The 11,154-nt window shown below is 42.8% G+C and overlaps 1 protein-coding gene across 1 annotated transcript; it reads right to left on the reverse strand.

The window, feature by feature from the left end:
- Positions 1 to 1,114: 1,114 nt before the first annotated feature.
- Positions 1,115 to 10,781, reverse strand: LOC306938524 (serine/threonine-protein kinase SBK1). The gene is made up of 5 exons (XM_079522749.1): positions 10,375 to 10,781; positions 4,194 to 4,338; positions 3,706 to 3,908; positions 3,122 to 3,283; positions 1,115 to 2,834 (listed from the first exon to the last, which is right to left on the reverse strand). The coding sequence occupies exons 1-5, from the start codon at positions 10,378 to 10,380 to the stop codon at positions 2,193 to 2,195; spliced, it is 1,158 nt and encodes a 385-aa protein (XP_079378875.1). The 5' UTR covers positions 10,381 to 10,781; the 3' UTR covers positions 1,115 to 2,192.
- Positions 10,782 to 11,154: the final 373 nt, after the last annotated feature.

Raw genomic sequence — 11,154 nt, forward strand, 5'->3', positions numbered from 1 at the left:
ACCCAGTGTTAAAAAATATGAACTGCATTTTATTGATTTTATCTCATAGCATTTACATTTCACTGTGCATTACACATACTACAAACAGATTAGCAGTATTTTTTTTACACTACAATATAAACTATTACTATGTATTACACTATAAAATATACATTATAAAAAAATAAGAATAACAAAGTGACAGAATAAAGGTTAATAGCTTAGTTATGTAAGTGCTGGAGGAGGAGTGTGAAAATAATCAGTTTATATACAGTTGGAGGCCATCGATATTGTCCTTTTCTTTTTGCTGAGGTTTGCGTGATCTGCGCAAAAGGACAGTTAACCCATTTTGGGCGGGAACCCCTTTTGGTGTTTTAAACATGTTATAATTTAGCTATTGAAAAATAGCAGATCTACAAGCTCATAGCGCGCCACCGAGTGGCGCGCTACGAGCTTGTAGGTCTGCTATTTTTGAAAAATCGTGAAAATATTTATTTCAGAAAACTGGAGGATTTAGAAGGATTTTTTTAAATTTTGAGGTCAGGCCTAAATGGGTCAAATGATAAGGGACAATATCGGTGGCACCCAACTGTACCTAATTTATGCGCCGTCTCACAATGGTGTCATGCATGGTAAAAAGCCCACCTACATCCTCAAAACGCGTCACATCCATGATGCTCTTATTGTCAACGTGCAGCACCGAAGAATGAATCAGGCTTTAATCACTAAAACACAGCCAGACAGCCTCCTGTTGTGTTAGCTGCCAACAAAGTGCTATGAAACTGTTAAAAACGGATACAAAAAATACTTAGACATGATTTAATTATACATTCTCCACATTTTTTAATAGAGTTCAAATGCATAAGCAGCGGCGGTGGTTCAGGGGTAGAGTGCCTGGATGGTAACCGCAAGGTTGCCAGTTCGAACCCGGGCTCCCCCAGAGTTACTGTCGAAGTGTCCTTGAGCAAGACACTGAACCCCTAATTGCTCCCGATGTGCTAGTTGGTGCCTTGCATGGTTTCCGTTGCCATCGGTGTATGAATGTGTGTGTGAATGGGTGAATGTAATGCACAATCTCTGTAAAGATAAAGGCGATATATAAATTTACCATTTACCATTTACCATTTAAAAAAACAAATGCACTTGTTATTTTCTTGTCAAATATGCTTTAGTGGTATGTTTTAGCGACACCCCTCACAGCTTCCGTTGTCATTACAGCATTTTAATACGGAAGGAACACTGATAAAGGAATGCTGCAGGATCCTCCTAAAGCGCCCGAGGATATGTTGTACACGCATCATTATCAGAAACTGTATTTATTCCCTTAAAATACATAAATATATGCTTTTCCAATATATTTCCGATGCCTTTGTCCCTATATGGCTTTGAATGAAAATAATGTTTAATAGTGTTTAGAGAAAACTACATTCACGTGGAATGGTTATTGTGAAAAATATAGTTATATACTTTTCATTCATTGAAAAAGTTACAGTGTGACTTTGGCACTACAATCCTGGAATCCTAACTTTGGGCATGAAAAGGTTTTAACATTTTCTAATATTTTTCCAAAATCGGCAAGATCATAACACATTACAGTGTACGGTAAGCGTGTAAGGGTAAAGTAGGTACTTTTACTTTACCCACGCTTACTATATGTCATATGTCACTGGACTGCATTCTAAATACAGTATATTTTTAGTCGAGTCATAGTATATGCTTGCTGATGTAATGAGGCAGAGAGTAGGTCTCTTGTAACAAGAACTCGCATCGCTTCAACTGAGGACAAATGGAAATGTCTCCTCAGCTGAGAATTCCACTACGCTATCCTCAGCAGCTGTTTGACAGCACAGTTTTGGGCATGTCATTTCTTTGAAGAAAAACAATATTTTGCTTTTTAAAAACATGCAAATGTTTAGTGCTTTTTAAAAACATGCAAATGTTTAGTGCTTCTCGTGTAACCAAGTGCTTTTTCATGCATGTATCCTTCATTAGTGCTGTGGCCATTTGTTGTATGTTGCAGTAGGTCCATTGCAGAAGTCCACAAGGATTTATTCCACATTGCAGCCAGTACTGCAGCTACTGAACTAGTTTGTTTCCGCCAACAGCAATTAATAAGGACACATTAATAATGCTCAAAGTGACATTATTGATGATCAAACGGAGATGATTAAACAATGACAAACGAAGATGTCGTTGATAGGTTGCCGCTTATCTCATCTCTCTCCTCTCCCCTCCATCTCTTTCACGTTACAAATCGCCCCTCCTCCCCCTCGGCTCTCCCTCCTCTCCTCCTCCTCCAGGCGTGCTCTCTCGTTCTCCCTCATCCACTCGCCTCCCAGGTAGGCCAGCGTGTCCTCTGCCCGCCCCCGTTGCCTGGGCCTGGGGTCCAGGAGCAGGTGGAACAGGGAGCAGGCCAGAGGGGTGAAGCAGGCAAACTGTGGGGACACGGGAGGCGCCTGGGAGTCCTTCTTGCTCAGCTCCTCTCCGTTCAAATTGTCCTTGTTGTTCTCCACGCTCCCCTCGCCCCACACGTCCAAGGCGTCGGCCGGGCCCGTGGCGCTGTCGAACCACTCGCGGTACTTCTGGTACGAGCGGTTGCCGGTGGTGGTCTCGGCCCACGGCAGGCCGCCGGTGAGCATGGCGTAGATGAGGATGCCCAGCGCCCAGCAGTCCGTGCTGGGGTCCACCGACGCCCACACTCTCTTCTTCTCCTCCTCTTCCGCCTTCTCGTCTTTGTTCTGCTCTTCGTCCGTGCCGCTCCAGCTGTCTGCGTTGCCCTTGGCCACCTCTGCCTCGGGGGTGCAGTAAGGGGAGCTGTACCAAACCTCAGGGACCCGTGTTCCCGTGGCTTTGACCTGGAGTTGGACAAGGGTGAAGGAAGGGCTTCATCAGCTCTTGCCATATTTTCTTCTAGGCCCTTCGATTTTATTGTAAAAATTACAGTCACTAACCCAAAAAATGGATTGATCAAGTTTTAAAACAAAATCTGAATATTTTGTATGTGTCAAATTGCAGAACGTTCTGTCACTATTGAAGAAATACATACAGTATATTCTGGGATAGTCCCACCAGATCCCACCCGTAACTTTGGAATTCATGACGCTCCCATAATGAAACTATTAATAATCAGCATGGTACCCACCATGCCAAAGTCTCCCAGTTTGACCCAGCGGCAGGCTGCGTCGCAGAGGAAGATGTTCTCCGGTTTGAGGTCTCTGTGGACAAAGCCCAGGGAATGGAGGTGGGAGAGAGCTCCACAGAGCTGGGACACCACCCTCTGACAGCAGCCCTCCTCTATACCCACCTAGGGAACAGAAACAGAAGGAAATCTAATTTAAAAGCCATGCAGAACATGTACATATAGGCTATTAACTTGAGAAAGATTGGTGGCAGTCTTCCACTAGGATTGTGTCGCTATTGAGAGAGAGTATAGGAGAACTAAGAAGGAGATACGATAGACAAACGAACGTTTTGTGGCTAAGGCACACCAATGAGCAAGTCAAAATCTCATGTAGGCCTATGTATAGTGCATATGTCACAATACAAAAATAGATAGCTATTAGATAGCTATTTTAGTTTTTTGCTTATTTTACAAACCAAACCAAGTGGACCTGTCAAACCTCCATTTGGTTCCATTTGTGCACTCTCAGAGTTATGGAGGCTCTCTGGGGGTTCTTGAAATGAAAAGGTTAAGAGAACCACTGCCCTAGTGTATGTATGTTTTACCTCGGGCTCAATGACCTCAAAGAGGTCTCCGAAGAGGCCGGCTTGCTGAGCAAAGACGTAGTGTGAAGGGGTGTAGTACACGATGCCCAGGGCTCTGGTCAGAGACGGGTGGGTACAGAAGGACAGGGACAAGTTGTACTCCCTCAGGAAGGAGACGAGAGACGTAGAGTGACGGGGGAAGAACTTCAGGGCCATGGGAGTGCCTGGAGAAGCAAGAAGCCTTTTATTTGTCACTTACTTATGTGATGAAACAAAAAGTTATAAGATAGGGAAGTCATGGAGATAGGAGAGGTGAAAGAAATAAGAGGCATTGCCTCTATATCCCCCAGTTAGGAGTAGCTAATGTGGCCTGGGAAAAGGAAAGTCCTGGATCCTCTGCTGTAACTGTTAACCTCTGCGACCCGATGCCGGATAACGCAGATGAAGATGAATGGATGAATGTCAAATAAATAAGAACCATGCTGTGGACAACATTGTTTCTTCCTCACCTCTCTTCCTGTGCACAGCCAGCATGACCTTGCCATATGACCCTGCCCCTAGCAGTTTGATGACCTGGAAGTGGTCCGCAGTGTCCAGTGATGACAGAGCTTGGGACGACAGGTGACACAACTCATCCAGGAGCGTGTTGGCGGCCTGTCAGCGGGACAAGGAGAGGTCAGAATCAGGGTCATCGTGTAAAACAGTGGGTGAAAAAACAGTGGGTGAAATTCATTTTTTGTGCGAGCTCCATTGTTTCTATAAAAGAGAAAGAAGAGAGGGGGGGGAAGGGAATGAATAAAAAGAAGGAATAAAACAAAGACTTATCTTCAGCCTACTGTCTGTCCCTCTATAAAAAATATAAAATAAAGGCGAAAGCCGCAATAAAAAAAAAACTATAATAGGATTTAAGTGATCTGGAATGTGAACGTCATTCCATGATTGCGACTGCGGAATCTAAAATGATTGTCTGGCCGTTTGTCTGGCACTTCTATACGGGGTATAGAAGGCGCGCCTACGTCACCAGCCCTCATTCTACTACCAATAGAGAACTGCAAGACTTCTGAACTTACTGATTCATTGCATGCAGATGAATGGAAACTATTCTGGTGATTATGCAAAGATAATTGCAACTATCTCAAATACTTTGAGATAATCGCAGGCGATTATGTTATAATTGTGTCTATGTGGGGTACCGTGTGCGTCTACATGGGCCAACGAAAGTCAATTTGGAGGATCGGCGTGTCATGTAACCATTTGAATTCCTGTGGCGTTGTAATGAGAGGGACACACACGGGACAACAAGGGACCAGAAGGAATGCCAGACAGCTGTTTGGAACAGGTCACAGAGACATTGTCATGACGACCATTGTCATGGCAATGTTGACAACAACAAGTGAACCACATTTATTAACGTATCTGTTAATAGTCACACACACACACACACACACACACACACACACACACACATGGAACATGGAACATGGAGCACTGCAGTCCATGTGGGAGTATCACTATCCGATGGATCTACAGTACACAGATACTGATCACTTCTCTATAGCTCTGGTTATACACTTTCAGTGTTTCATTTGAGTGATTTATTTATGGATGGATTCGATGGATGGATGATGAGCCATTCCTCCACTGTGTGTGTGTGTGTGTGTGTGTGTGTGTGTGTGTGTGTGTGTGTGTGTGTGTGTGTGTGTGTGTGTGTGTGTGTGTGTGTGTGTGTGTGTGTGTGTGTGTGTGTGTGTGTGTGTGTGTGTGTGTGTGTGTGTGTGTAAATGAAATGCAGCAAACAGCACTCTGGAGAAGGTCCTGCATAAATGCAGTCCATTTACCATTTTATTTATTTTTGAATATTGGATCATATACGACATACCTGACCCGTTCTTCACAAAACGGTTACAGAGCACAACACACTAGGTGGTCAGTCAGAGTGCAGTCAGTGGCATCCCTGCAAACGGAATTAGCGTGCCAGCAGTAAACACCTACGCTAGTAAAGGCACATGTCAATTCTGTAAACCAGCCAAGGTGAGATATTTGACTTCCAATGCAGCAGCCATTCATTTAAGGTCACACACAGTGTTCTGTACAGTTTGGGGAAGTAGGGTTTAAATCTAACCTTTTGAGCTTCTTTTAATGATACATTAAAATGTTGACAAGGTCAAGGCGGTCTCGAAAGGGAAGTTGGGTTTGGTGCTCAAAATTATATAGTACATACTAAATTAGAAAGTGTTGACAAACCATGTTTAATTTGATTCCTACAATTGATTCCTACATTTGAACAAAATGTACCTATACAATATCTTATCTTTTCAGGTGAGGTAAGCCCCTCCAAATGATAGTTATATTTTCAATATGTACAGATTATTATTTTTGATAGACTGATGCAGCGATGCTAGGGTCTTGGTTTACCTGTTATCCTAGTTTACTGAGGCACCTCACTGTCTCTCTGCATTTGATGTATGTGTTTACCTTGCTTAAGTTGCTTTGGTTACCAAGAGCGTCTGCTAAATGCCTAAATTGTAAATTGATAGAAAAAGGTCATATTTGCCATTTGTATTAGCATGTGCGTTGTGGCGTGAGTGACATAACAGGTCAAATGTGTACGCTGCACAGAAAAATCCTGTGTTAATGAAGCTAACCACCTAAACCCTCTATAGTTAGTTGACCGCAGAGTTCCCCCTCATGTTGTCCATCTACACTAAATAAACACTGTGTCTTCGCTGAAAATAGCTGATGTATGTACAAGCTCCCCACATCTCACAACGTGATGCAAAGATAAAGGCGAAAGCCAAAAAAACAAAAAAAATATAATAGGATTTAAGTGATCTGGAATGTGAACGTCTGGATCCATGAATACTTTAAGTACATTTTGATGCCAATACTATTGTACTTTTACTCGAGTAGCCTACATCTTGAATTCCAGACTTCTACTTGTAACAGAGTATTTTACATTGCAGTATTGATACTTTTACTTAAGTAAAAACATTGAGTACATTTTCCACCACTGCTGTGTGGGGACGAATGCCAGCCGTCCCCTGACAGCTTCCTGCTGAGTAGGACTTAAGGACTTAACACCTCGGTTATGTAACGGGGAGAGAGGAGTGATAATTTAACTCTGATAGAGTAAAAATTGTGTGTATGTATATATGCGCGCATGTGTGTGCGTGCGTGTGCGGTATGTGCTATGTGCGTATGTGGTTTACACCTGTGGATGTGCGTGTGTGCTGTGTGCGTGTATGTATTTTACACCTGTGGGTGTATGCGTGCGTGCATGTGTGAATGTGTTTACTACCTGCTATATTTGAATGTGCAGCCTTTCGATTTTCTAAGAAGTGAAACCCTGTTGACAAAATGTTGGCTACAAATTCTGTTTTTGCGCCATATATTAAGTTGACAGTAGCTTATCCTCGGTCATAGAAATGGATGAGTTAGAGGCAGGTAAACATCGCCAAGGAATTACAAGTTGTCCCACAGGTCCCTACTGTACACGCAAACCTTGGAAGTTGAAGATGTTATGTTTATACTTTAGATTTAGACTAAAGGTAATATAATTTATGTTTCCAAAACGTTGGTTTCTATAGTGGAATTAAAAAACTGCCATGTTTAGGCTACTTGTACACTACAAAACTCTGACTTCATCTGACCTGATTGTTAATTTAACTCTGAGAGTGTCATTGTCTCCACCAGGCCGAAGGCATGGGGAGAGAGTATGTTTTGCACTCCGTCCGTGTGTGTGTGTGTCCGTCCGTCCGTCCGTCCGTCCGTCCTTCCGTCCGTCCGTTACCAGCTAATCTCCGGCACCGTTAACCCGGTCGATGCCAAACTTTGCACACACACTCCCTGGATGCCAACGATAAACCTCTGCCCCGCATTTTCCAGAACGGCCTGTTATAGCGCCACCATGAGGCAGCTTTTCACATTGTTTACCTAAAACTGCACCGATCTGCGTGAAACGTTGCATGCACACTCCCTAGAGGCCAAGGACAAACCTTTGACCTGCATTTTCCACATCTGCCTTTTATAGCGCCACCAGGAGGCCGAATTTTGTAAAACACATTTTTGGATATTACTCCTCCAGATTCTGTCCAAAAATCTCAACAATCGTTACACAGTATCTCTATGGTCATGTGCTCAAGTCGGATCTGTCCGATATTTCATATTCCATCCTAATTGGCTATAATTGGCTTTCACAGTTTGCAAGATTGCCCCGTTTTGAACAAAAGCCTCAAATCATGAACGCAGCATGCAATTTACGTCAAATCTTTCACACATTTTCTTACTAGGCTGAGGAATATATCCCACCCTTTTCACATTGGCCTGTTATAGCGCCACCAACAGGTTGATTTTTGCAAAACAAATTTTTGGAACAAAATGCCTCAAATCATCCAATTGCCATCAAAGGCAAACATATTACTTATTTATATTACTCCTAAACATTTTGCCAAACATCTCACACAGTCCTATCCTCCTGGTGGAGACCTGTGCCCAGAAGGACACTTTTTCTAGTTTTATTTGCATTCATATTTTTGCTGTGTGCATTTTTGTCTCCACCAGGCCGAAGGCATGGGGAGAGAGTATGTTTTGCACTCCGTCCGTGTGTGTGTGTGTGTGTGTGTGTGTGTGTGTGTGTGTGTGTGTGTGTGTGTGTGTGTGTGTGTGTGTGTGTGTGTGTGTGTGTGTGTGTGTGTGTGTGTGTGTGTGTGTGTGTGTGTGTGTGTGTGTCCGTCCTTCCATCCGTCCGTTACCAGCTAATCTCCGGCACCGTTAACCCGGTCGATGCCAAACTTTGCACACACACTCCCTGGATGCCAACGATGAACCTCTGCCCCACATTTTCCAGAACGGCCTGTTATAGCGCCACCATGAGGCAGCTTTTCACATTTTTTACCTAAAACTGCACCAATCTGCGTGAAATGTTGCATGCACACTCCCTAGAGGCCAAGGACAAACCTTTGACCTGCATCTGCCTTTTATAGCGCCACCAGGAGGCCGATTTTTGTAAAACACATTTTTTTATATTACTCCTCCAGATTCTGTCCAAAAATCTCACAAATCGTTACACAGTATCTCTATAGTCATGTGCTCAAGTCGGATCTGTCCGATATTTCATATTCTATCCTAATTGGCTATAATTGGCTTTCAAAGTTTGCAAGATTGCCCCGTTTTGAACAAAAGCCTCAAATCATGAACACAGCATGCAATTTACGTGAAATCTTTCACACATTTTCTTACTAGGCTGAGGAATATATCCCACCCTTTTCACATTGGCCTGTTATAGCGCCACCAACAGGTTGATTTTTGCAAAACACATTTTTGGAACAAAATGCAAAATGCCTCAAATCATCTAATTGCCATCAAAGGCGTATGAAGAAATGGCACCCTTTTCACATTGGCCTATTATAGCACCACCAGGAGGCCACAACCTGACCTGGCTTGGTGGAGACCTGTGCCCCGAGGGGCACTTTTTCTAGTTAGTATTAATTTGGCCTGCACTGGGATGAAAAAACAAATAAAACGAAACATTTCTACAAGAAGAAGAGTTGTCAAAGTTATGCGCTTTGGATATTGCAATTTTTAAGAAGCTTTATCTGCTTAACTGCTTACAGTATGTCTGTAATTACTGAAATTAGTACTTATTTTACTTATCATCATCATCTTATTTTTTTATGAATGCATTTTTTTACATTATCATGTTAAAATATATATTTGTTTCAATATTTTTATCTTCACAGTTTTATGTGAAATTATGAACAAAATATCTATTCTGTCTATTCTGGGTTCTGTTCATTCAGTTTTTTGGAAAACAGAACTAAGATATCTGAACTCTGAATCTGTCGTTTGGCTAAAATCATTAAAAACTGCAGCCCTCTGTGCTTTCCTACACTGCTTACAGAGCCATGCGAAGAATTCACATGCAGTTAGTTACTGCGTACAGAACAGATTCACAAGCATTTTATTCCTAAGAAAAGAGTTCAATTGCTTTTTGCATGCGAAGCAGTGAAAACAACACATCTGATTGCAAAGATAATTGCAACCATCTCAAATACTTTGAGATAATCGTAGGCGATTATGTAATAATTGTGTCTATGTGGGGTACCTATGTGCGTTGTGTACATGGCCCAACGAAAGTCAGTAATTACTGAAATTAGTACTCATTTAGTACATTAGTACTTATCTTTTTCCAAAAGAAAACATCACATTGTAGATACAAAATGTTCTAGTTTTTCCAGCACTTCTCGTCCGTGCAATCAAATAGCTAGGACATGTAGTGCTTTTCCAAACAAAGTTACAAAGTGCTTTGGAGAACATATTAAAAACAGGGGAAAAAAATGTGTGAGCAACCCACCAAGTCAGATGATGTGACTTTGCACTTAATTTACTTGTATAATACAGTAAATTACATGCATATATACAGTAAAATCACCAGTGTTAATTTATTATCCATTTGTAACACAGAGTACAAATGTCAACAAACAGCACCATACATCCAGTTGGTTGAATTTCAAGTTAAAATTAACACAGAGGACTTCACACTGTGTGGCCTGAAAAGTTACCCTGCTTTTGTCCATTTGTATTTTTGTGTGAGGATTTTACTGTGCAAGTACATTAAAGTAAGTGCACATACAAAGCATTTGACTAGATACATATCTGTATAGTTACTACTAGACAGACTATTGCACTCACCGTCATTGTGAAGCCGTGGGGCGATCCTCTCTATTGTCTGAGATGTGTGTTAATCACCAAGTTATGTCCTTCCGTTCACGCAGCAGGTGCTCTAGTCGGTGGCCATGAACACTTGCACACATCTGCTGCAATGACAGAATGACTCCCAGCTCCCGCCACACCACAGCGATCATAAAGGTTATCTATAGCAGCTGTGTGTGTGTGTGTTTGCGTACAGTTAGCTGTATGTCGGAGCCGGAGGTGGACTTTATTGCGTGGAGCAGCTGATCATGTCCTTTCTCTGGATACAGTAGATACAGTTGTAGCGAGGAGTTGTTTTTGGGGTCCTGTTCACCTCACCCTGCTGCTGCTGCAGCGAAGAAGACGCCCTTCAAACTGTCAGACCCACCTTTTATACTCATCGTAAATCTCTGCTCACCTCCTGTCTGTCTGTCTGTCTGTCTGTCTGTCTGTCTGTCTGTCTGTCTGTCTGTCTGTCTGTCTGTCTGTCTGTCTGTCTGTCTGTCTGTCTGTCTGTCTGTCTGTCTGTCTGTCTGTCTGTCTGTCTGTCTGTCTGTCTCTCTCTCTCTCTGTCTCTCTCTCTCTCTCTCTCTCTCTGTCTCTCTCTCTCCCCCCTCTCCCCCCCTCTCTCTCTCTCCCCCTCCCCTGGGATTGTCTGGCGGATTCAGCCGGCTGTAATGCAATGGAGCCAGCTCCTCCCAGTGGAGAGAGAGTGAGAGAGAGAATGTGTGTGTGTGTGTGCGCGCGTGTGTGTGTGCTTGTGCTTGCGTGCATGTCGGC

Source organism: Electrona antarctica, assembly GCF_951216825.1.
Source record: "Electrona antarctica genome assembly, chromosome: 15".
In the NCBI taxonomy this organism is placed as follows: Eukaryota; Metazoa; Chordata; class Actinopteri; order Myctophiformes; family Myctophidae; genus Electrona; species Electrona antarctica.